The following is a 27,419-nucleotide window of genomic DNA, read 5'->3' as shown; positions in this document are numbered from 1 at the left end:
ATATAAGTCCCCCTTCTGAAGCATCCTTATGACAAGAAGCTTTCTTTTGGATTGTTGACAAGAATTTTAACGCTCCCATTTGAAGAGTTTCCCCATCTTCTTCTTCTTCCTTTTCAACTTTGGTTTCTACCTCTATTTCATTCTATATTGTACTGAGGCCTGTAAGGCTGTCCAGGCAGTTCAGTGCAAGCACTCGGCTACTCAATAAGGGCCTTTGAACAAAAGCAAGAGAGAGGCCTTTATTGATTTGGGTTTGTTTGATAGGACCCCTGGCAGAGGCCTACACCCGTGGTTTTTGGTTTCTTGTCATTCGCAAAGTTCTTCGAGGAATTAGGTTTGGGAGTCTTGTTCCCTTTGATGATAAAACTTTGGAAATGCATATGTGATGCATGTTTTAGGCTATCGTTTGTTCTCATGCATCGGTGGTCATGCGTTGGAATGGAAAGTATGTGTTAATCTCATATGCAATGACCATGCATTCATATCACAAGTTTTCTTGCTCTCTCGCCAAGTATAACGAGATCGCAAGTTTCTCGGGTGATCCGAGGTCGAACTCAGGGACTCGTAGCTAAACATTATGCAGTAGTGTGCTTGTGGTGAAGAATAAAAGAATGTTGAAGGTTATAGGCTATGCACTACTCCTACTCCTAACTAACAGAATAAGCAGTGGAAGTATGACTGTGAGAGATAGAGACACGGCAACTGTTAACGTGTAGTAAAATGCATGGGAAAATAGATAAAATGGTGAGGATGTCTTCACTGCAACACTAAGCTTGACCGCAAGGATAACCCCAGCCAACGCATGCTTTGCGATCATGCTATACACACTTGACGAAGATGCATGCAATGTATACACAATAGTATTGAGAGGCCTTATTTCTAAGTCCCTATTCCCGCTCATGTGCTCTCACACATAAGCAAGATGACCGCATACCACCATATCCTACTTAAAGGGTACATACGTTGTGTAGTAGCAAAAGAGCTTATTCCTAAGTCCCCATTCTTGCTTATGCGATCCAATCTACTTTCCCGAGTCTAGATTTGGTTTTTAGACTACTCTCCTAAGTATGTCTAAATGATGAATGATGTGTTCATAAGACAAGGTAATCGCATAAAACATGGTTGACGTAAGATTATTCCTATCTCTAGTGAACACTTGCTTACATTGCTTAATGCAATCAACTACTTACCCTTTCGGATAGTTGGTTGTTGCTGATTCTACTCATAGACAAGCATTGTGTCCGCTTATAGACAAGCGTTGCTACAGCTTCACACTAGATAAATAGGATTTTCTCACAACACTCACGCAACACACACCTCTTGGTGGTTTGCTACATGTTTCATATGTTTATGTCACATGATTAAGTATGTGATACTCTAGCAGTCTTACTTAGTGATGCAATGAAAGTAAAGGATACTAAGTAAATGAAGATGGAGATGGAATCGAAGGTGTCTCTTATACACATCTAGATGTGTATAAGAGACAGCAATAGTATTGAGAGGCCTTATTTCTAAGTCCCTATTCCCGCTCATGTGCTCTCACACATAAGCAAGATGACCGCATACCACCATATCCTACTTAAAGGGTACATACGTTGTGTAGTAGCAAAAGAGCTTATTCCTAAGTCCCCATTCTTGCTTATGCGATCCAATCTACTTTCCCGAGTCTAGATTTGGTTTTTAGACTACTCTCCTAAGTATGTCTAAATGATGAATGATGTGTTCATAAGACAAGGTAATCGCATAAAACATGGTTGACGTAAGATTATTCCTATCTCTAGTGAACACTTGCTTACATTGCTTAATGCAATCACTGTCTCTTATACACATCTAGATGTGTATAAGAGACAGGGTGAAATGTCAACATCACCTTTTGATACTCCCGAGGTATGCATTCATGCTTGGTTTTCGAAGTATCAATGCATTCCACCACCCTTGTGCTCATCCCTCTATTGTGGTTATTACTCTGTAACCGCAACTTCTATGCAATGGACGCATGCGGGTAATGGCCGCAGCATTCATGCGTCGAACGTATGCGTTTGCCTTTACGATGGAGAGATTCCCCACATGCGGTTATCTTCGCGATAGCCTGGCTTCCGTGCATGCGATCGGTTTCTGCGTTTGCTACAAAAATAAACAATTGAACGCATAATAGTGGGTTAGACGAGATTCTTAATGTCGATCGACGCAAGCTCGTTTTCTCATGAATTCTTTGTATAATCGCTGCATCTTCTACTTAACAGCCTTCATAATTCTAAATAAAAGGCCTTTAATGACGTGCATTTCTGCCCAACATCACCCTTGATTCGGCGATTGTACATTTTTCTTTTGCGGAGCTTGTTCACCGTTGTAGTCAAGTAATCTCTCCGTTGCGGCAAGGATAGAAGCAAGATCCTAAACTTTCTGCTCGTATAATTTAGCTCTCGAACATGGCTTTAGTCCTTTAACAAAGCAAAACACTTTATCCTTCTCGGACATGTCCTTGATGTCTAACATGACAGCCGAGAATCGTTTCACGTAGTCCCTGATGGTCCTTGTGTGTTTAAGTTCTTGTAGTTTCCTTCTTGTAATAAATTCTACATTCTCGGGGAAGAACTGAGCCTTTAGTTCTTTCTTGAGATCTTCCCATATATCAATGGTGCACAGACCATTCTGAATATCATTCACTTTGGACCTCCACCACAGCTTTGCATTATCAGACAGATACATAGAGGCCAATATCACCTTTGTTTCTTCGGCGATGGTTCCACTTGCTATTAAAATATTGCTTCATGTCAAAGATGAAATTCTCAAATTCCTTAGCATCACGGTTTCCATTGAAAGCTTTGAGTTCTTGGATCTTGAACTTGCTCGACACAATGCATATTTGGTTTGGGGTCTGGTTCCCCACCGCCCGCATTATCAAATTCACTTGCATCTTCATCTCAACCATCTCAGCTTTTGATGGCATCTACTATTGCTCTACAGGTCATTAAACAACTAGTATGTTCTTTTGCGAACTATCGAACTCTCCGACATGCTACTCCATGTGTGTGACAGAGCTCGCGGAGCTATCCCCACGTTCAAAACTACCAGGCCATGTAGTTTTGTGTTCCAACGAATCAACCCTCAACGTCAATTCTTGTATTGAAAGCCTATCTATTAGAGCATTTAGTGCCTTAATTCCTTTGACCTTTTCCTCTAACCTATCAAGAGGGGTTTGAATGTATCTCACTTCGTCAGGCAATTCCCTCAGATACAAAAATTGCTCCTCAATCTTAGTAAGTCGCTCAGATTGCAACTTCAAAAATTATTTTTGTTGCGAACGTGATTGTGGTCTTTACTAGCCAAGGAGCTAACTAAGCTCTGACACCACTTGTCACAATCGCAAACTTTCGAATACGGGATGGACGATTGTGAGGCACTTGCTCTAACCTGGCGAGCAAATAAGTCATGTAAAAATCGAAAGTTGTGGACAACATTGGTATATGATGTAGCCTCCCTTCATGTTTTGAGAGAAAATGGTTTTATAAAAAGTGAGAGAGAAAAGGCATTGAAAACGTCATTAAAGAATGCATTGAAGACTGACTGTTGCAAGAAAGCTTTGATTGCAAAGAGTACATCAATACATGGTTAGGGAATTAACTTGTGGGTTTCCTTTATAGTACATTCTAAGCAATTTCTAATATTCCTAGCTTGCATATCAAAAGTGGCGAGCGATCACTCGCAGACAAAAAAAATGAAATAAAAAACAACTTGCTAAGCTAATTACAAAACTTAAATATAGGATGGTTGAGGATGGTTTAGACATGCAGCCATGGGCAAACATTACCCTGGATGAGTATGCCCAAGACACATAGCACCACTCACTATTCTCCTTTTAAGATTGTGTATGGCTTTAATCCATTAACTCTTTTAGATTTGTCATCTACGTCATCTAATAATGTTTGCTAGTGATGCAGTTGTTTCATAGGTAGAATACATAAAAAGTTTCTATAAAGAAATCAAAGAAATGATTGAAAAGAATAATTAAAAGCTTGTTAATAGCAAGAACCAAAAGAGAAAGAACTTAATCTTTAAACCTAGTGATTGAGTTGGCTTCATCTACAAAAGGAAAATTTTTTAGATCAAAGGAAGTCTAAACTTCTACCAAGAGGAGATGGTCCATTTCAAGTGATCGAGCGGATCAATGACAATGCATACAAACTAGATCTTCGAGGTGAGTACACTGTAAGTTCTACTCTTAATGTGCCTGATTTGACTCCTTTTGATATAGGGAATGAAGACCTTGATTTGAGGATAAATCCTTTTAAAGAAATGGGGATGATGTGAATTCAACCTTTGATACATTGCATACTCGAATTAGTTATTACAAGAAGCAAAGCAAAGAAGATTCAAGAGGCATTCACATTACATCTTCAAATGTTGGTTAATTCACAAGAGACAACGAATTTCAAGCCCAAATTTATGTATAATGTTAGTTCAATGAGTCAAAAAGGGATTGGAATGAAGATGGCACGGAAAAAGTCTTAATACTTTGGAAGATGGCAAAGAGGACAAAAAAGTGTGTATATTTTGCACAAAAAAAATGCTATTAAGTGTGCCTTATATGAGAAATCGTGATGTCAAACCTTGTCAAACTTCTAAAGGGGTTATTTAAGACAATTTGGAGCACTTATACATTTTTAGTTTTGTATTTTGACTTATTAATTATGATGCAATTAATTTTCAAGTTCCTAAATATTATTTCTACAATTTCCATTTAATTGTGCTTGAATGACTTTTGAGTTCTTGGACCTATACATGTCCTTTTGATTTTTAAGATGGCTAGTAATGCTCTTCAAAACTCAAACTATTGATATTAACTTGTGTTTATTCAACACCTCTAGTATTGTTTTTCTTTTCAAAATTTTCTTTAAATTTGATGCTAAATTTAATTCATTGGATTAATTTTGATTAAGCTAATTCTAAAGTGAGTTATCTTAAGATTTAAGAATAATCATCATAGATTCTAAGTTCGACCTTATTCATCCTTCTAACAAAACTCTTGAGTTAAGTTAATCTTATTTATAAATTTTTGTAAGAATACTAAAAGACAAAAGTTATTCAAGCATTATGATTGCTTATCACCTTCAACATAGCCACAAAATTATGTGGAAAATTTGTTCAAACTTAGCAATTAAATGCTCAAATTCCAACTATATATATATATATTAACATGACTACGATAACCAATACCCACAAACGGTCTTGCTAGCTAACAATAATACTCGAAATAACCACATATTTTCAGAAAAGTAAATATTGGAATTTGAAGTTGTGATGCAATTGAAATTTTTTAAGATCAAAATTAATTCACTCATGCCCACAGTGGATTTTAGTTTTTGAAAATTAAACCAATAAACACATATTCTACCTCTAAACTTCTTAGTTTGTTATCTATATTTTACCAATATATGTTTTGAAAACTAAAAAAATAGTTTTTAGAAACTTGTTTTTGTTTTTTAAATTTGACTAAACTCAGATAGAAATCATTGTGAAAAAAATTGGAAAGAAATAGATTTGATTTTCAAAACCAAATGCTAAATAGGGTCTTAGCTAATTACATGGGTAAAAAATAAATTTTCGTAATTGTGACAAAAATATCAAATTCAATCAATCAAATATCCAACATTTAAACTTAAAACAAGTAAATTAGGCCAATACTTCATGCACATATTAATAGGAAAGCTTTCTCGATGTTCACAGAGAGCCTGCCGAATTCTTTGACATTCACTCTATCTGTATGATCAAAAGATGTTAAGCTACAACAAAAGTAACTAATCAGGTTTAAACTCATAACCTATTTTACATGCTACTCTCAAATCTTCTCAACAATTGCTAAAAACATGACAGAAATTATCATACCAGAAGTGAAGCAATTCATCTCGACCAACGGTTTCATTATCTTTCTTTTTCCCTTTCCCTTCATTTCTTATCACATTCTCCAGTTTTCTTTTCAGGCTTAGATTGTTGCAATATGAGCTGCTGGTGTACCACCCTAAACTTCTCCTTAAGTCTTTTAATCTGGGAAATACACAATCGTGTCAGATAACGGATTTAATAGAAGTAGGGAGAAAAAAGGAGAGAGGAAGATCATACCCTTCTCAGTTCAACCTCAGCGTCGCGCTTTCGCTGGCTCAAGGAGTGTACCAAATTTGTAATATCAAAAATATTATCTATTTCACTTTCAAAAGCAGACTCCAAGTCCTCACGAAGAAGTGCTGGCAACTTGTCCACTACTGGCATTAGAAGAAAACAGTTGAACTGCAAAAGAAAGACGAGCATAGTGAAGAACTTGGAAATGGTTTAAGGATTCCCATATATTATATTCGGGGTGAGTTGCAGATTGGTAATGTGAATCCTTGCTAGGTAAAGAATCAGGGTGGCTTGGAGATTGGTAATTTAAGGATTCGGAATAGAGCTTTGTTGGCTAAATGGCTTCAGCATTTTGCCCTTAAGCTCGAATCCTTGTGGCATAAGATCATTGCGAGTAAACATGGTACCCATCCCTTTGATTGGGTGGCTAAGGGGGTTAAAGGCACACACCGCAATCCATGAAAAGATATTTTGCTTGAGCTACCCTCTTTTTCTAATTTGGCCGTTGTATTGTGGGGGATGGTAAGGATACTTATTTTAAGGATGATCAATGGGTGCGGAATAGTCCCCTCTACTCCACATTTCCTCATCTCTATCACTTGTCCTTTAAAAATCATCTAGTCTCTGATTTTTTAGTTTGATCAGGGAGCTCTATGCCCTTTTCTTTCGGATTCCATCATCATGTAACCGATAGGGAGACGGCAGAGGTTGCCTCTCTTCTTTCGAAGAGTGCAATTTTAGATTGGGTGTCTGGAGGCCTAATCCTATTAAAGGCTTTTCGTATAAATTTTTCTTTAGGTGGTTGTTGGATCTCTCCTATTAGTGAATCGGTCTTTGATGTGGTCTGGAAGATTAAGATACCAAAGAAAATTAAGTTCTTTATCTAGCAAGTTTTCCCCTGGTAAATACTTTGGATAGGCTTGTTAGAAAGATGACTTCGTTCATGGGTCTTTTTTGCTGTGTTCTTTGTCGGACGACCTAGATCACCTTCATTGGGATTTGATGTTCGTGTGGATTTGCTTCTTGCAGAAGTTTGATGTTTGGGTTGCTGGCCAGAGGAATATTTGTGCGGTGAACGGGGAGTTCCTCCCCCATCCACGTTTTAGAGAGAGAACACTTTTAATGGTTTGCTAGGGTGTGTGCTTTGTTGTGGGATATTTGGGGGGAGAGGAACAATAGAGTGTTCAAAGGTTTGGACAAGAATCTGAACGAGGTTTGGTCCCTAGTGAGGTTTCATTTTTCGCTTTGGGCTTTGATTTCGAAGCTTTTTTTTAATTATTCCCTAGGTAACATCTTACTTGAAACCCTTTCTTTAGAGGGGGTGCTTTGTGGGTTTGTTTTTTTGTATGCCCTTCTTTCATTTTTTTTCTCAAGGAAAGTCGTTGATTCTATCCAAAAAAAAACTAAAAACTAAAAACTCAAAGTGATTTTGGAATTGTAATCATTGTAGCTATCCTTGCGCCTGATAGGAATGGCATTGCCAGCTTGATCATAATCTGGAAAATCACACTCTTCAAGATGGTATGGATTAAGAGCTTTGGAGTGATCACTTTACTTAATCCATCTTTAACAAGAATAGGTGAGCAACATGGAACTTGATTTATTAGAGAGATCAAACTATCTTCAATAAAATCTTTCAAAAGAGAGTCATTAAAACCTTCAGCAACGGTTTCTCCATCAAAGACTCGTAACTACTTACACTTGCCAGATTCATCTTATCTGAAAGCCTCCAATGGGGAAGAAGTCTTATCACTCAAAGAGTGATCCACTCCGGAGATAAAGAAACAACTCCAATAATATCCTTTGAAATGAACTTAGGTTTATTTAGGATCCTCCAACAATTTTTTTTTAAAAAAAAGAAAGAAAGAAAGAAAAAAGCTTCATCAGCCATGGAACGCTTTTGATTAAATGAGGTTGTTGTATTAGTATATGAACTTGCTGAATTAAGTGCTCCAACAACCTTTCCGCACCAACCAGTGCATTAATCACATGCAAACCAACTTTTGGAAATTGCCGAGTTATTAATTGCACCAACAACCAACTCCTTGGAACCAATATACTGTTTTTCCACCTCCATTGGATGCAAGAATTCCACAACCTAGCCAAACTGATTGGAGTTTTGTAGATCCTAAAGCAACCATTTTCAACATGCATCTGTTTGGATAGTTAAATAATGAACGGACTTCCCCAAAAAAGAGCAAGGGATTGCTCCAACCATTGCAAGACATTCATTGGAGCTTAACTAAATAATAATGATAATAATTAAATCATTTTTTAAAAAAAATGGAACAATCCCACTTTCTCCTTCCAAAAAATAGGCTCATAAAGATAGATTTGTTAGCCTCAACTATTCTCTATATTAGAACAACATGACTTGAACTTAGAAACCTTCAAGGAGAGAGAAGAGAATGTTTCTCTTATTGGATTGAATTCAGAGGAATTCTGTTAGGTATCCGGTCAAACCTGTACTCAGTAAAATACCCAACAAGTGATAAAACGGGGAAAAACTTCCCAGGCTAGTTATTTCCAGAATTGAACCAACAAATACAAGAGAATCAATAAGGAAATCTGACAACGATAGAATATGAAGAATCAAGTGCAGAAAAACAATCAAAAAAAGGATAGGGGCGAGAGCGCCTCTCTCTCCAAAGCTTCAGCAAGCTCCAAATTTATCATATCCCTAAAGAATTCACCCAAACATCTTTTAAACCTCCCATCTGCTCGTCCCCACTAGGCGTAACCAACTCCTGTTTGTGCCTCACGTCCCTTTCAACTCTGATTTTCCCTTTTTGCCCCTTCTCTTGTATGTGTGTATGATTTGAGGCCTTACATATTCTTCCTTTTTTGGGGGGTCACAGTGGTGCAGTCCCTGTAGAAAGGCTTCTAAGGACATGGATCATCTACTCTAGACTCGCCATTTACTGCCTCGGCTTTGGAAGGGCTTGTTTGAGGCTTTTAGAGATAGTTTGACCTGTAACAGAGTGTCGGCTGATGAGGGAGGAAGTTTGGTTCCCTTTCAAGAGAAGGGTGGGATTTTTTGGAGGGCTGGGTTTTTCTTTTTCTTTTGGTTGTTGTTTTATGAGGCATCAAGTTCAAGAGAAATAATAGGATCTTTTACGGATGTGAAGTGTTTTGTGGAGGAGGTTTGGTCTCTAGCTAAGTTTAATGTCACACTTTGGGCATTTACATCAAAAGATTTTTGTAATTATGCATTAGGTCTTATTCTCTTGGATTGAAGCCTTGTTCAATTGGCTCCTTTTAGGCTGTTGTTTTGTTGGACTTTCTGTTTTGTGTGTTCTATCATTGTAGTTCCTCTTGTATTTTTTTCATTTTTATCTCAACAAAAGTCTGGTTTTCCAATTAAAAACAAATAATAAAAATATAGGAGAATTTTCAAAAATAGAAAAATGAGGAAAACTATTTACACAACATAGTAAAATTTTAATTTTCTTTGATAGAAGTCGATAGAAGCCTATCAATGTCTATTAATCTATCACTAATAAACCCTGATAGAAGTCTATCAATGTCTATCGGTATTTTTTTTTTCTATTTCTGTAAATAGTTTGACATTTTTTCTATCTATGAAAATTTTCCAAATATACATATAAATAATTAAATAAAATATATACATAAATAAATAAATCTACAGCCAGAGTATAGAAATCTTTGATCCAGAGTTCCAGCATTATCCCCATAAGTCATAGTAGGCCACCTGATCTAATGAGCTAATGCCCAAACTCCAAATTAAAATGCAGAAGCAGACTAAAGTAAGATCTATTCAAAAAGGAAGAGAAGCAAGAGACCAACCTTTAGTTCTGCAGAAGCCAAGAAATATTCTCTAATGCCATGGAATATCTGCTGTACCAGAGCATGAACAATTCTTTCAGATGAAGGAGCAAGCCTTCTGTTCCAAAGTGTGCAATCTAAAAGATCAACTAGCCTTGTTTCTGTTCCCTGAATACAAGAGCCGGAGTCAATTCCTGATGCCAATTGACTGAGCTTTACATCTGGCCTAGGTTTATTGTCTTGCCGCTCATTGCTAAGAGATCCAAAAGTTGAATCTTGAGAAAGGCCACTAGACGCCAAGTTCCCTCCCATAATGGACTGATCACTTCCACAAAATGAGTCTAGAAAGTGACGTAGCCCTGATCGATTCTACAGCATTGCACAGAAGGAGAGATGAGATCCATAATGCGACTTAAATGACAAGAAATGGCAAACTTCTGCAAATTTTCTTAAAGCTACATGAAGAACTGAGCTCAAATATATCAGAACCCGAATTCGAAAACATGCCTAACAAAATAATCATTATCAAAACTAAAGAATTAAGTAGTGAGTAGCAAAACATCAAAGTATGGTGCAGAGTTGGTGAATCTTTGGACTTTGGAGTGTTAAAACCAATTTCAAATTTTCCATTTTTTACCTTATTATGAAGTGACCACGAGACATAGCGGGTAGTGCTCACTAAATCTTCCATGCATCTGCAACAAAAAGGAATAAAGAATTTGGTATAAAACAAACCACATGACACAATATAAACCATGTATAATATGGTAAAACATTCATTAACACATTTATGTGGCCTACTTATTCAAAGGCTTTCACCCACTAGCTTAACCTTTTGGGTCAATTGGTGATTAAAAATAAATTTGTCAAAAACCTCAATGTTCATAATTAAAGTCAGCGTAAAAAGAGTTCCCACTAACACTAAATAAGTTCAAATACTGTAAGGTTCGAATCTTTATGCATTGTGAAATAACTTGAAGAATAAAACCATTTATGGTATTCTATAAAAACATAATAGTTCACTTACATATTTAGTGTAAATAAACTGCAACAAAAATTTGTAATTTAGCTCATGACTACTTTCGCCGCCAAAGCTTAAAAACAAATTAATGAAAAATTTTAAAGACTAACATGATGCTGCTGATGATGTTGAAAATGATATGAACAATATTATTTAAGGAGCGACTATTGAGGAGACTGTTGACAAGAGGTGACTTCCAACCGACATGAGCTTTTTCAAAATTACTATGTTTCGTAATACTTGGTTTACATTTTCATCACTTTTATCAATATATTTATTTGGGTTAAGGCTAATGTCTCATGTTACCTCAAGGCTGACCCTTCACATCAAGAGAAAAAGCCATAAAATTGCCTTACAACAATTGGTCACCTACATAAAATATTAAGGTCCCGTTTGGTAACCATTTCGTTTTTAGTTTTTTGTTTTTGAAAATTAAGCCTATAGACACTACTCCACCACCAAATTTCTTCATTTGTTATCTACCTTTTACCAATTATTTAAAAAACCAAGCCAAAGTTTGAAAACTAAAAGAAATAGCTTTTAAAATTTTGTTTTTGTTTTTAGAATTTGGCTAAGAATTCAACCATTGTACTTAGGAAAGATGCAAATCATCGTAAGAAATAGGGAAGAAATAAGCTTAATTTTCAAAAGGGTTACTAAACAGGGTCTAAGATGTCCTATTTCATTTTTATTTAAAATGATTTTCCTGAGCAGAAATTAGTATTTTAAAAAGTGCACCTAGGTGCACTTTCCAAAAAAAAAAAAAAAACTATCCAGAAGGCACCTCACTTCAAGGACAAGCCTCAACGCAAGTGTGCACATGTCTCAGCACCAAAATCCTTCTTTTTAAAAAAATAAAGAAATAAATAAAAATAAATATAATGTTTTAAGAAGAAACTATAAGTTCTCTAAAATAGTGATCATTTTATCTTCCCAATCTCTGACCTTTAATTTCTTATATTTATCAGTATCTTATTAGTTATAATACCCTACATTTTTTTCATGTATAAAACTAATAAATAAATAAACATACTCTACTTTTCTTTAGGTTTCTCGCTTAAGCCTTAAGAGGACAGTTGCACTTTCGAGCACCTCACATATTAAAAATCATGGGCAGAAACTGAAAGAGAGACAGGTCTATTTTTAAAATATTTTAAAACCTAAAAAATGTGTTTAATTGTGAACTTCTAATGTCCTATTTTTTTAGAATACTGAGCACAAATAATAGAAAAGTTGAACAGAGGCGGAGTAAAGTGGCAGTAATTTCAAATAACCAAGTTGCTTACTTTTCACGGCATGCCTTCTCAGTTGATTCAGCGAAGTTGTTGAAGGCAGAAGAAACACGGTTGAGAAACACCTGGTGACCACTTAAATACTCCCCATCTTTCTGTAAAAATTGCAAGTTATGGTGACAAGACTTCTCAAACGTGTAAATTCAATTGTTGCTTCATACTTTAAAGGGCTCTAACGAACATTAAATAACAAAAGGTAGTGGCAGCCAAAAAGTCTCCGGAACAAGCTCAAACCTGAAGAAGGTAGACAGAAATGGGAAGCAGTCTCTTCAAAATGTGCAATAATCTACAGCCCAACTACATCAAGTGTAAAACGTGTTAGTTTTTCCATTATCTGCAGCAGTAAACAAATTACATAACAAACTTGTGAAGTTTACAAAAAAATAATCCCCCGAGAATCAAACACAATGTTAAATCACATGTTTCATCGAGATTTATTTGGTAAAAATTCATGGAACCTCTATTGCTCTTGGTTTGGCACATTGTTTCAAAGTGCAAGGGTGCAATTTAAGGCAACAATAATCTTACTTCTCAAAGATCAGAGAGCAGACAATATGTTGCCAAATGAAGCAAAGCACAGTTTATTTTTCCGAAGAGAAAAAATATAGAATCATGATAGCATATTGTGAAGTATGTAATTGGGCATTAAGGTAGCCCTTGTTGGATAATCGGACCAACTTTTTATAACCTCTTCTTGTCCTTCATTCCTCCTAATGAAAGTTCTTTTTTTTAGGACTAATGAAAGTTCTTATTGAAATATATAAGAAAATATATGTACGAAGTGGCATAATATATCTACTTTGGCAACGATAAGGCAATAAGAAAAGGATACTTTAAGTATGCACTAAAAAGTATGTGATTCAACATTAGGTGACAAAAAGGTAATCTCTTCGCCTTTTTTACATCAAGAATTAAAGTATGAGAAAAGGATATAGTAGTAAGATAAAAGGAGACAAGAAAAAAATTGAAAAAAAAAATAACAAAAACAAATTACTACCTTTCATCAAAATGACACAAAAGATTGCTAAACACGAGCAACTATAAGAAGAAATTAAAACAATTGAGATATACAGAAATATCACCTGATGAAGATATGGTTCAAAGGTATCTCGAGCCTTGGCCACAGCTATTACACAAGCTGTTCTGATCATTCATTATAAATTGCAAAGGAAAAAGACAATCAAGAATATGAAAAATGGGAATAATTCACGTATAACAGACGTATTAGGGAGATCATGACTATGTAAAAACAATAGTACCTAGAGTAGTTTGCTCCATCATGTATATCTTCAACTCCACATGCATTTACAATTTCTTCCCTTGTAATTGGAGGACACTTTACTCCCCCAACTACAAAACGGAACTCAGCCATAGCACGATGATATTGTGCACCGCCATACAAACGCATGCCTGCATTCTTTTTCACAAAGACAATATAGTCCTTATTATAAAACTAAATAATAATACATCTTTTCTTATATAGATGCCTTAGGTCTCGGCATTTTTATAATTACTTCTTTGTTAATATATGTCTCAAATGGGAATTTCCTTTTTAGTGTGTAAAGTTGCCGAAATTCATTTAGTATAGGAACTTCCTATCAAAAGAATAAAGAAAAAGATGGTAAGTACATTGACTTTATCATTCAAGTTGGTTTACCACATTGAGCATCTAGACATAAAGCTGTCCAAGCATCCAGCTTCCTCGTATATAAAGATGTGCCTCGTACCTGAGGCTAGCTACTTAAACCAGTGCCCATAACAACATAATGTACTCGAACATCTAGTATTCTATTTGCAAATCTTTTCTTTTATATAGAATGCTAAATGATAAAGGTAAAAATAGGAATTGAATAGAATAATTCTTTTCATATTCACAATAATTATTAGTTACAAGGGTCTATCTTAAGTAGAGGAAAGATCAAATACATAAAGGAGAAAAATCTTACACATATAATCACACTCTAATTACAGCTAATAATATAACAAATTAAATATTAGAGGCATAAAACAGAACCAAAAATTAAGTCCACATATGACAGCCAATTTGATCAGGAAGTATGACATTTGAGTTGAAAAGAACAATATTTACCGGGATCAGTTTCTGCGGAAATTGAAGACCATCAGAACTAACAAAAGCCCCTCCATTGATTCTTTCATCTTGTAGTGTTTCACCTGCATGTCATTTTTTTCTTTTTTGATAAGCAGAGAAAATTGAATTGAGACCAAAAAAAAAAAAAAAAACACAAAACACAAAACAAAAAGAAACAACCAAAAAGAGGCCATCGGCAAAAGATGACCCTATGCCTAAAAGAAAGAATCATATGAAGTCGGAGAGAAAAACATAGAGACAGAGACAGAAAGTATGCAGTAAAATTCATTTCTTTATACAAAAATAAAAAACAGAGATAGGTTTACATGTTCGAAACTTTTCATTTCAAGCATTTAAAATTTACCAAATTTATCTGGAGGAGCAACAACTGTTCCTTTTAGTAGCAAAGATAACTGCATAATGAAAAAGCCCAAGTCATATAGCAATCTTAATCCATTAAATAGAAGTATTTCTATAAACTTTTTAAAATTCGAAATAATTTCATTCTTTTAGAGAAGAATACTAATTCCAATCCAAATTTATCAAAGAAAAGAAACAAATAATTATGAAAAGAAAAAAACGCCTCAAAGTGGAGAAGAGCTGAGAAAGGATCTCTTTGCACACTTTCTGGGTAATGAGTATTGAGTAATCAAGAGAAATAAGAATCAAGACACGGTGGCAACCATGAATGGTTCCCTCGCTCCCCTCATTTAGTTTCCTCTGCAAATCCCTTGCTCCCCTCATTTACCATCCCCCAAATGATTGATCAACCAAGAAAAGGGATTCAGTCTCCCAAAATTACGAAGTACTTGAGGGCAGTTAAGAAACTAGTAGAATCAAAGTAACTACAGTAGAATGGTAATCATATTACATCGCCACAGCATGAAGATCCATGTAAAGATAGACCTTGGTCAAAAACAAATCGTGAAATGCTCTTCCTTTCTCCTTCAATGTTACTTCGTCCAAATTACTGCATGCAAAAAATAATAATTAAAAAATAAAAACAATAGAGGAGAATTTAATGAGAATAGATGCAAGGAACTAAATAACTACATGCAGTGATGAAAATTAAGGCAAGTCCTTGCCAAGGTTTCAGCAGATAGATTAAGGAAAGTCCTCCCAAAGACAATCTCATATTCTCAGAGTACTTTTATCACCACTAGACAAATCTTGGACCAAGCTTTTGTAGCTAACGATATAAGCCGTAAGTAAGAGGGGATTATTGTTATGATTGATTTTGAGAAAGCTTACAATCATGTGGATTAAGATTTATTGGATAAAATTTTATATAAGAAAGGATTCAGACATTAGTGGAGATCGTGGATTTGGAACTACATTAGAACATGAGATATTCGATCCTTAATGGCAAACCAAGAGATAGGTTTTATTGAATTGGAGTGTGGTGACTAAAACAACGGAACAATGTGAAATGAAGCCTTGTTAGTTAAATGGTTGTGACATTTCCCTCGAAAATCTAACTCCCTTTGGCACAAGATTAGTAAATACATTTCTCACCTCTTCGAGTGGATTTCGAGTGTGGGTATGAAAGGCACTACCAAACATTTGTGGAAATCTATTGATGAGGAACCTTCTTTTCACTCTTGTACGAAGTCGCAAAATTATTTGGGACTATTTGTGTGGAGGTCTCCAGTATTCCAAAATTGAGGAATTAGATAGGGTTGATTTCCTAGCTGGTTTGTATACTCAGAAGTTTAGAGAGAATGATAATTCTTATTCCCTTAATCAGGCTGAAGATACATATATATAGGTAATTAAGAAACCCTAATCTAGGAGATATGAAATTACAATAAATGACATCTAATTATATTTACAATATAAATACATATCATAACACTCCCCCTCAAGCTGGAGCAAATATGTCAATCATACCCAGTTTGTTGCACAGATAACTTATTCTTGCTCCGTTGACTTCTTTAGTAAGTAAATCTCCCAACTAATCACCAGTCTTCATATATCCTGTAGATATCAATCCTTGTATTTTCTCGCAAATAAAATGACAGTCCACTTCAATATGTTTAGTTCGTCCATGAAATACAGGATTGGATGCAATATAGAGAGCTGCTTGATTATCACACCATAATTTAGAAGCCCATCTCAGACAAAAGGTGATTTATCCACACTATTTCACATACAGATTGCGTCGTCGCTCTATATTCTTACTCAGCACTCGAATGGGAAACTACATTATGTTTCTTACTTTTCCACGACACCAAGTACCCTCCTACAAAAACACAATATCCGGAAGTTGATCTCCTATCTTCTCGAGATATAGCCCAATCAGCATCTGAAAAACATTCAACTCTTGTATGACCATGATCTCTATATAAGATCCCACGCCCAGGTGCAGCTTTTAGATAACATAGGATTTGTTCAACTGTAGCCCAATGATCCACAGTGGGGGAAGACATAAATTGGCTAAGAATACTCACAGAATAAGCAATGTCAGATCGTGTCACTGTTAAATAGTTAAATTTCCCAACTAATCTCCTATATCTCTCGGGATCTTTAAACACTTCTCCTTCCTTTGTAAGTTGCAAATTTGGCATCATCGGAGTACTACATGGTTTGACTCCTAGTTTACCTATCTCAGACAATAAATCAAGTACGTATTTTCGTTGGGATAGGTAAATGTCTTTCTTGCATCTCATCACTTCAATACCCAATAAATACTTTAATGATCCCAAATCTTTCGCATGAAATTGACCCTGGAGAAAAGTCTTGAGGGAGGATATGCATGATACATATCATTTCCAGTGATAACGATATCATCAACATATACAACAAGCAAAGTAATACCATTGTCAGATCATCAATAGAACACAGAATGATCAGACGTACTCTTCTTCATACCAAAACATTCGAGTGCTTGACTAAACTTACCAAACCATGCTCGAGGACTTTGTTTTAGTCCATACAAGGATTTTCGAAGCCAACATACCTTATTAGTCTCACCCTGAGCAACAAACCCAGGAGGTTGCTCCATATAGACTTCCTCTTGAAGCTCATCATGTAGAAAAGCATTCTTAATGTCAAGTTGATGCAAAAGCCAATTGTAAGTAGCAACCATCGAGATAAACAGTCAACTAGAATAATTTAGTAACAAGAGAAAATGTGTCAGAATAATCAATCCCATAAATCTGAGCATAACCTTTGGCAACCAAACGAGCTTTCAACCGAGCCACTGTCCCATCAGGATTAACCTTGATAGCAAATACCCATTTACACCCAATAGCCTTCTTTCCATCCGGACATGAAACTAGATCCCAAGTACCATTATCATCCAAAGCAATCATCTCCTCAATCATTGCACTATACCACCCAAGATGAGATAAAGCTTCATTGACAGATTTAGGGATAGAGGTGGAATCAAGCGGTGTAAGAAAAGAATAAGTGGGAGAAAACAAATGGTTATATGAAACAAACAAAAAAATAGGATAAGTACAAGTGTGTTTACCTTTTCGAAGGGCAATGGGAAGATCATCACTGAACAGATGTTGAAGAAGCCCGTGGTGGAGGACATGGATCTAAAGGTGGCTATGGAGGACACCTGGAGTAAACTCAAATAACTGGAGGATCAGAAGGAAGAGATACAAAGGAAGGTGAAGGAGAGGATGATGGAGAAGATGGAATCTCGTAGATAAAAAGATCATCATCCTCCCTCAGACACGGACTCGACAGTGATGGACTAAAGGGTATATCTTCGAAGAATGTAACATCTGAAGATACAAGATACCTGTTCATTGTAGGACAATAACAAGGATAACCCTTTTGAACACATGAATAGCCTAAGAAAATGCATTTCAAAGATTTTGGATCTAATTTAGTATGATTTGGACGAACATCCCGAACAAAACAATCACAACCAAGATCTTAGGAGCAACAGGGAACAAAGAATGAACTAACTCAAAAGGAGCACTAGCTCGTTTATGAACCCTAGGACTAGAACTAAGACGATGAAATTTTGAAAACTGACACGAATCACAATTAAAAGACGATAAGGGACGAAATTCTGGATGAAGTTTCTTTAGCACAAACAATGATGGATGACCCAAACGACAATGAACATCAAATGGGGATATAACTCCAAGACAAGCCATAGCTCTTGGTATCTGATCGTCAAAGATGTCAAGACCCCCCGACTCATGTCCTCTACCAATAATCTTCTTCGTCATACGATCCTGAAACAAGCAATAACCAGGAAAAAAAGGAGACAAAACAATTAAGGCCACGAGTAAGTTGGCTAATAGAAATTAAATTAAAGGACAATTCAGGCAAATGTAAGACAGAGGACAAAGAGAGTGATGGAGTGAGAGACATGGTGTCGGATCCAAGGACAGAGGAGGTTGATCCATCTGCCAAGGTGACAGACGGAGATGAGACAAGAGACAGAGGCATAGAAAATACGTTAGAATTACCTATCATATGGGCGATGGCCCCAAAGTCTACAACCCATTTGACAAAATGATGTAAGAAGACATTTCGTATTATCTGTCTCGACAATGGTGGCAATAGCATTAGATGAAGAAGATGCCTGCAATGATTCCTGGAAAACTTGAAATTTAGTAAAGTCGTCAGCAGAGATGGTAACAGATTTTTCAGTCATATCACTAGTGGAAGCTATCTGAGCATGTTAAGATCGATGAATCTTATACAACAATTTCCGACAATCACGTTTCATATGTCCTGGCTTACAACAATAGTGACATATCCGAAGAATCTGATCTTCGATTATCATAACTAGGTTTTGTTAGCCGTCCCCGAAGTGCCACAAAATGTATTATTATTCTTACTCATAAGGGCACTGTTTGGTTGAGAAACATGCGAACTGGACTTATAACTCTCAATACGAAGAACACGGCTGAAGGCTTCCTCTAATGATGGAATTTCAGAGTCAGAAAGAATCTGTGTTTAGCCATTCCAAACTCAAGGGAAAGTCCATTAAAAAATATCATAACAGCCATCTTTTCTCCCTGAGCTTGTTGAACTTTGACATCAAGACTAAACGGCAATAGTAAGGCAAGTTCAATAATTGTTTTCTTAAGCCTCATAAAATAACTTAGTAACAAATTCTACTTTCTGTTCCACTCGGAAGAATTGCATACAAACATTAAACATTCTATGAACGTGTCTTTCCCAGAGTACAGAAATTCTAAGAATTCTAAGAGTTCTTTTACAGAATCACAATGATCTACCAAACCAATAACCTCACTCTCAATAGAATTCTTAATTTGAAGATAAAGTCGAGTGTCATCACGAAGCCAAGCCTTTTTCTTTCAACTTTCGGTGGTTCCTCCATCACATAATCATCCATATCTGTACTAAGCAAGTAAAATTGAATCGTTCGACGCCAATCATAGTAATTCGATCCATTTAATTTGTGTTCAATTATATTTGATGCCAAGGGAATTACATTAGAGACGATCATATGCTTCATTTCATCCATTATGAGCTAATAAGTAATTTGTAGACCTCACAAGTTAAAACAAACCAGAATCGAAATCAAAGGCAAATAAAAGAGCAAAACTACTCCAAGTTGAACAAGACAGCAACAAACCCTAAGCTCAAAAGGGTATTTTATCCAAATAACTCACAACCAAGCAGATTTCAATGAAACCAAACGCACAAAATGATCAAAAACGACAAGCCGAGAAGAACCTAACTGACTGAAAGGGGAGACGAAGCTCCACGCACTCCCATGTGCTGGCGCGTGGCGAAGGAAGACTGATGTTCCGACGGCGCGTAAGCTCCACGCGCGACTGTTTCCGGTGACAGACGGCTGCAGACGTGATCAGATGGTGACGGCGCTTCTCCTGGGATGGGTGGTGAGGCTAACGGCCACTCAAAACTTGATGACTCAACTCAAACCCTAACCTTGTGAGAAGCATAAACCCTAACGTAGCTGTCGAACAAATATTCTAAACCCTAGATGTCTCTAATACCATGTATTCAGAAGTTTAGAGAGAATGATAATTCTTATTCCCTTAATCAAACTGAAGAAACATATATATAAGTAATTAAGAAACCCTAATCTAGGAGATATGAAATTACAATAAAGGATACCTAATATAAATACATATTATCACCATTTGAACTCCAAATTCGATGCAGTGTGAGGTCGTATACTGGGGCAGAGACTTATACCCTCTCTTATGGAAGTGTGCTCCGAGGTTCGCCTTGAGGAAGACAGATCCAGTGCTATGAACATCACTACTGTGTCACCTACTAATTCTACTGCTTTTAGTGCGAAATTGTCTGGTAATGATGGTGACAAGCACAATGGGAAACAGACTCCAGTGTGTAAACATTGCAAAAAACTTTGGCATACAAAGGAACAATGCTGGAAATTACATGGTAGACCACTGAATGGTAGAAGACGCCCTCCGAATGACAAGTCCAATCCCGACCGTTCATTTGTAAGTGAATCTGCGAGTGCTTCCCAGTCATAATCTCAAGCGAATTGTCAAAGTGACTCTGTTGTCCCTTCTCTTGGGGCAATTGCTCAATCAGGTACATCACAACCCTTAAGTCTCCTAAGTATAAATGACAATAAACCATAGATACTTGATTCAGGGGCTACAGATCATTTAATTGGGTCATCTGATAACTTCCTATCGTATCTTCAGTGTGCTGGTAATAAACGATCAGAATTGCAGAAGGGTATTTTGCTCCTATTGCGGGCAAGGGTCATATTTCTTCCTTCCATGGTTTAACTTTATAGAAGGTGTTGCATGTACCTAAAATATCTTACAAATTGCTATCTATTAGTAAGATAACCCAAAATCTAAATTGTCAAGTTGCCTTCTCACTGAATAATGTTGTCCATAGTCATGGCCCTAACCAAACTAAGTTTACCCCTCGTGCTCATAAATGTATCTTCCTTGGATATCCTCTTCACCAGCGAGGCTATAAATGCTTCCATCCTTCTTCCAGGAAATACTTTATCTTGATGGATGTCACATTCCTTGAGGATAAACCCTTCTTCCCTGTTAGTCATCTTCCAGGGGAGAGTACTAGTGAAGAGACTAACTGGTCAACATCCTTAGTCCCTATTGATCTTCCTGAGCCCATCTTGAGTTCCCATGACATTGTTCTACCTACTAAACAGGTCCCTTGGCTAACATACTATAGGAAGAATCTCAAAAAGGAAATTGTGTCCCCTACTGTTCCACCAGCTCCGATCCATGAATCTAAACCAACACAAGCTCAAGGTAATACTGAGTGTGTCCCTAATAATAACGATTTGTGTGTTAAGGAATGATATTGTGGATGTAACTAAGAATGACAGGACTGATGTGTTAGTTCCAAAAAATAACAAAGTGGCAGACAGTGATGAGACTACAACAGAAACACAAGAGAGTTAAATTCTACCTCAGCCTGAAACGTGTGATTAAAATCCTACTACAGGTGGGAAAGCATATGAGAAGGCAGACAACCCTGGGGACTATGATGCTTCTCTTGACATGCCAATTGCCTTGAGAAAGGGCACTAGGTCTTGCATTAAGTATCCTATGTATAGCTTTCTATCTTACAGTAATCTGTCTTCTAAGTTCAGGGCTTTCATTGTCAATCTTGACATAGCAACAATACCAAAAAACATACATGTGACTATGGAGATTCCAGAGTGGAAGACTGCCGTTATGGAAGAAATGAGAACTCTTGAAAAGAATAATACAGGGGACCTTGTTCCTCTCCCAAAAGGACATAAAACATTTGGGTGCAAGTGGGTGTTCACTCTGAAGTATAAATATGATGGTACTTTAGACAGGTACAAGGCCAGACTTGTAGCGAAAGGGTTTACTCAGACTTATAGGGTAGACTATTCAGAAATTTTCTCTCCTGTAGCGAAGTTAAACACGATTCAGGTTCTTCTCTCTGTTGCAGTAAATAAAGATTGGCCTCTCCACCAACTTGATGTGAAAAATGCCTTTCTAAATGGTGATTCAGAAGAAGAAGTATATATGAGCCCTTTGAAGCTCAGTTTGATCATCAGATGTGTAAACTCAGAAAATCCTTGTATAATCTAAAACAGTCTCCGAGAGCTTGGTTTGAAAGGTTTACTACCCTGGTTAAGTTCCAAGGGTTCACTCAGGGACACTCTGACCATACATTGTTCACAAAAAGGTCAATGTCTAGGAAAATTGTCGTCCTAATTGTGTATGTGGATGATATTGTCTTGTCAGGAGATGATATTAATGAGATCACCAGATTGAAAAAGAAGATGGCAGACGGGTTTGAAATCAAAGACCTCCGGAATCTAAAGTATTTTCTTGGAATGGAACTGACCAGATCAAAGGAAGGAATCTTTATCTTACAACGGAAGTACTCTTGACTTGTTAAAGGAAATAAGTATGACTGGATGTAGACTTGTTGACACTCCTATAGAATTCAATGCTAAACTAGGAGATTCTATTAACAAAGTTCCAGTTGACAAAGAGAGGTATCAGCATCTAGTGGGAAAGTTAATTTACTTATCGCATACCAGACCCGACATTTCATATGCTTTCAATGTTGTCAGTTAGTTTATGCAAGCACCTTATGAAGAACATATGGAAGATGTGAATCGAATCCTAAGATATTTGAAAAGCACTCCTAGTAAAGGTCTAATGTTCAAAAAAATTGAGATGAAATGCATTGAGACCTATACAACTCTGATTGGGTAGGATCAGTGAATGACAAAAGTCTACCTCAGGGTACTGTACCTTTGAGTGGGGTATCCTAGTTATTTAGAGAAGTAAGAAGCAAAGTGTAGTTGCTAGAAGTTGTGCAGAGGTTAAATCCAGAGCTATGAGTTTGGGAATTTGTTAAGAAATACTGTCTGATCTTCATCAAGATGGTGTCTTACCTATGAAGCTCTATTGTGATAATAAAGTTACTATAACCATCGCCAATAATCTAGTACAAAATGATCGAATGAAATATGTGGAGATTGACAAACACTTTACAAAAGAGAAACTGGACAATGGCAATATCTGTATTCCGTATATTCCATCAAATCAACAAGTTGCAGATGTTCTCACTAAAGGATTACTCGGGCAAAATTTTGACTCTTGCGTTAGCAAGTTGGGTCTAACTGATATCTACGCCCCAACTTGAGGTGGAGTATTAGAAATAAGGGGCTTAGTTGATTGTTTATAGTCCGGGGGTACTATATTAATTTAGTTTATCCTATTTTTCTTTCCTTTTTTGTATTCAGGCTTCTTGGAGCCTATAAATAAGAATCCTCTTGTATCTCTCACATTATGTAAAAATTAATAAAATGGAGACTCTCGTTTTTTCCTCCATGTTCAAGAGTTTTCCACGTAAACCTTGTGTCTCCTCTTTCTCTCTTTTCTCTTTTAACAGTTTGTATTCTCTCTTTTTTCTTTTTCCCCTCAATGAAAGTTAGGTCTCTAATAATAAAAAAAAATTAAATACATGTTAAAGAAACTGAGATTTGAGATTTGATTAGTTTCTTTTCAAATATTTGAACTTTCTATATTTATTTTCTAAAAAGAATTTTAAAATGATTTCATTATAAAAGAAAAATTAAATAAAATAATAATAATTAAATATAAATGCATTTCTGCTACTAGTACCAGAAGTTCCTCATGAAAATGCTTTACACACAAGAAAATGCTGACCTGAGTTCTTGATCAATCTCATTTAGTTTTCGAGTCGTGCTCCTGTACTCCTTATCAAGAAGTGAAATGATCAAGGGCACACTATCCATATACCTAATAAGATATTCAGATCTTCCTATAAATCTTTATGTAATATAATTTAAAAACTTGGTCAATAAATCAGCAAATAAAAAGAATGCACATTCTCCTACCACAGTTGACGAAAAGATTAAGAAAAAGAAACTACCTTTTCTGCAGCAGTTCTTCTAAGAACGTTCTCAATTTGCTTACACCAATTCTCACTTTTTCTTTCTCAGAGAGAGGCCGGCACAACTTTTCCTCCAAAAGGATAACATCTTCCTTCTCTCTCAAAGCTATAGCCTGCACAAGAAATACATTTAACTACCTAAAACTTCCCATAGTACATAAACATTATGTTAAAAATCCTCAATCATGAAATGAAATGTATGTCCAGTCGATTAAATTCCAATAAATTATCAAGTTTCTCATCACAGTCCAGCGACTATGAGCTGTAACCATATAAGCATAAAATAGCCTCATGCAGACTTGAATCCCAGTAGCATCTTTATCATAGAATTTCATTTCTTGTCCTTTTATTTCCTCGTGATAAGAAACTAGGGGTGCATTTGGTTGGAGATCTAAAACCATACATTTGAAAATAAGGGATTCAAGAAAAAAAACAATATATTTAAAAAGAAAAATTGTGTTCCATGTTTTCAGTGTGTTAAGAGTATGTATTTTGAATCTTAATTTTAGAAGTTGTTCAAATTGTGTTTAGAGATATATTCATTTTCATAAATAATATAACTAGTGGCAATTACCAACTGAATATTTAGTTAAATCTCAAATATTATTAATAAATTTATCCACCTACCATCTTCGATTAGAAACTTTACTACAAAAATGGAATATGTAAACATGCTAACATAAACAAGGATTATTAGAATAAATACATATAATAAAGATAATATAATTTGCATCAAAATACCTCTTTGAATTCATCATTTGATTTATAAACTGAATCATGTGCAAAACCAACTCTGCCTGAAGGAATAGATGTGAAAAATGGAGAGTCCCCCAATATGATGCCATCAAGTGCACAAGAGGGTGGCAAAAGAAAGACTTCCACATCAGAAGAACGAGCAAATTGGGGTATCTTGGTATCAAGTTTGGTTGATACAATCACAGTCCTTGAGAGCTCGGGATCAATCTACAATGAAATTTCCGTTGATTCATACCGTCCCCACTATTTAGTAAAGCTTTCAACTAACAAAAGCAGGTCTGTTTTCTTGAAGATCAAAATAAAGAACTGATGACAAAGTCACTAAAGTCACGTTCCACATTACTCTCTGAACACTCCCCAACAAAAACACGTTCTTCTCCAATAATCTAATAGCAAAACTATTGACACATTGTTCACAAAAGCAATACAAAATGGAAAAAAGTCTAAAGGAGATATACGTACTTGCATTACGACCCTTCGGGTGGTCGCATTACTCCAGTCACTGCAATCTTCAAGACACAATATGATGAACTCTTTGTGTTGCATTTTAGCTCGTACTAGTGACTCGACTGCACGAGCTTGGGCCTTGAACAGAGACACCTCATTGACTCATTAGTATAAAATGTAGGCAATGAAACATTACGCAAAACAAAGAAAATGTCTCAGTAGTAGTAGTAAAATTCACCTGTAACACCCGATTTTTTCGACCTGGGGCTGGAGCTATGAGCCCAGGAGTGTCGATAATGGTAAGATTAGGACAATACTTGTACTCCACTCTAATTATTATTTCCTTGGCCGAGAATTGACTCGATTCACTCTCCAACCTCATGTTTTCGGCTTCAATGAATGCCTATAGAACACCATAAAAGAAGACGATTACAAATTGGGGGGAAAAAAACAAGACAGAACAACCCATTAACAGCCAAAAGCTTCATCAGCAACCAACAATACCTGAATTTCGTGGAGAGATTTCTGGAAGGCAGCGGTGGGGTCGTCATCGGAGACAAGATGACAGACGGGAGTTTCGCAGTCGGGGTCGTATTTCATGTGAAGAGTGATGGGTCGGCGAGTCTTGGTTCCGCCGCCGACGTGGTTGAATTGAAAGCCCATGAGAGCTTCAACCAAGGCACTCTTGCCATCGGTTTGGTGGCCGACCACAAGCACCGCCGGAGCGTCGAAAGGAGTGTCGAACTCCTGAGCGAGACCGTGAAGCTCATTGTAAGCTTCGTAGAGACGCCATTTGTCATGGTCCACCGCCAGTGGCTCTGCTCCACTCTCCATTTTCGTTATCCAGTGGTGAGGCGAGTTATCCAAAACAATGGGGGAAGAAGAAGATGACAGCCCCGTCGCCACTTTCCGTTTTCTTTGAACGTGGTGACAGAGATTTGTGTTTCAGGGAAAGGGAAAATGGACCATTTTTTTCCTTTTTAAGTTTGATTGCCCTTCTTTTTCCCACTAAAATTGATACTTCCATGTTCCATCGTCAACGGACGTTCCGCATGCGTTCGATGCAGGGGTAATTATGTAAATGCAACCCACTTTCATTTTAACAACTAAAAAGGCTTGTTTACCGAAAATGACATTGACATGTGATACTATAGAATTTTGTGTAATTATGACCATAAAATTGAAAAACTTTGAACTAACATAATTAATTAAAAAAATCGAAATTTCTTGAAATTTTCTCTCAAAAATTTGTCGAAATGGAGGAAACTCGAAATCTCAAAATCTCAAAATTTCTTAAAATTAGGAGGAAATTGAAATTTTCTCTATCAAAATTTGGAGGCCATCAAAATCTCGAAATCTGGAAATTTGGAGATTTCGATAGATATAAAGAATTTTCTTTCATTAAGCTTCTTGGGCATCAGATTGGGCCAATGAATAGGCTCATAATGGGAAACAATTACACTAATATTTAGATTCACCAGAATTTTTGGCCCAAATAGCAAATTCATTTGTTATTGTATTTACATCGCGTTTTGCATGAGTAAAAGAGATCTCTAGAAAATTGCTGGCTTTCTCCCATATTTCTTGAAGGATGCATAGAACTTCATTGAAGGAGAATCGACTTCTTATTCAAGAGATCAATGGCAAGTAAATAATTTGACTCTAATATGATTTTCTGAAAATTCAATCTCTGGGCTAAAAGAATACACTATAAAATGGCTATCATCTCAGATGAAAGAGGTTCAAAGATGAAATTCAAACTGATTTAGGCAGCAGCTATAAGAACTCCGTTTGGAATCTCTACACACAATTCCAAGACCCATCGTCGAATATTTTCAATTCCATGCAGCATCTACATTTATTTTGATAATTCCATGAGGGGACTTCATCCATTTTAGGTTAGAATTTAGAGGATTTTGTGTAAGTGTAATTGGATTGAGGTTGGATGATATCCTGCTTTAGGAGTGTTCGTGAGTTGGGTTGGATTAAGTTGAAAGATTTTAGATCAAACTCAATTGTTCAG

At 36.3% G+C, this 27,419-nt stretch overlaps 1 protein-coding gene across 1 annotated transcript; it reads right to left on the bottom strand.

The window, feature by feature from the left end:
- Window positions 1–5,629: 5,629 nt before the first annotated feature.
- LOC120077737 (dynamin-like protein ARC5) lies at window positions 5,630–26,369 on the bottom strand. The gene is made up of 17 exons (XM_039031711.1): window positions 25,901–26,369; window positions 25,635–25,799; window positions 25,412–25,534; window positions 24,935–25,156; window positions 24,173–24,306; window positions 23,947–24,039; window positions 15,212–15,275; window positions 14,670–14,718; window positions 14,306–14,388; window positions 13,476–13,633; window positions 13,299–13,359; window positions 12,451–12,513; window positions 12,211–12,311; window positions 10,541–10,598; window positions 9,925–10,272; window positions 6,121–6,285; window positions 5,630–6,045 (listed from the first exon to the last, which is right to left on the bottom strand). Exons 1-17 carry the CDS (start codon window positions 26,228–26,230, stop codon window positions 5,947–5,949), a joined length of 2,316 nt encoding a protein of 771 aa, XP_038887639.1. The 5' UTR covers window positions 26,231–26,369; the 3' UTR covers window positions 5,630–5,946.
- Window positions 26,370–27,419: the final 1,050 nt, after the last annotated feature.

Source organism: Benincasa hispida, chromosome 5 (genome assembly GCF_009727055.1).
Source record: "Benincasa hispida cultivar B227 chromosome 5, ASM972705v1, whole genome shotgun sequence".
In the NCBI taxonomy this organism is placed as follows: Eukaryota; Viridiplantae; Streptophyta; class Magnoliopsida; order Cucurbitales; family Cucurbitaceae; genus Benincasa; species Benincasa hispida.
This window is presented reverse-complemented; position numbering and strand designations above follow the sequence as displayed.

Coding starts and splice junctions, on each gene's coding strand:
- LOC120077737 (XM_039031711.1), bottom strand. CDS start 26,230: ATGGAGAGTGGAGCAGAGCCACTGGCGGTGGACCATGACAAATGGCGT. Junction 10,599..12,210: donor GAGAAGGCATGCCGTGAAAA/GTAAGCAACTTG, acceptor TTTTTGTTGCAG/ATGCATGGAAGATTTAGTGA. Junction 6,046..6,120: donor CTGAGGTTGAACTGAGAAGG/GTATGATCTTCC, acceptor TGTATTTCCCAG/ATTAAAAGACTTAAGGAGAA.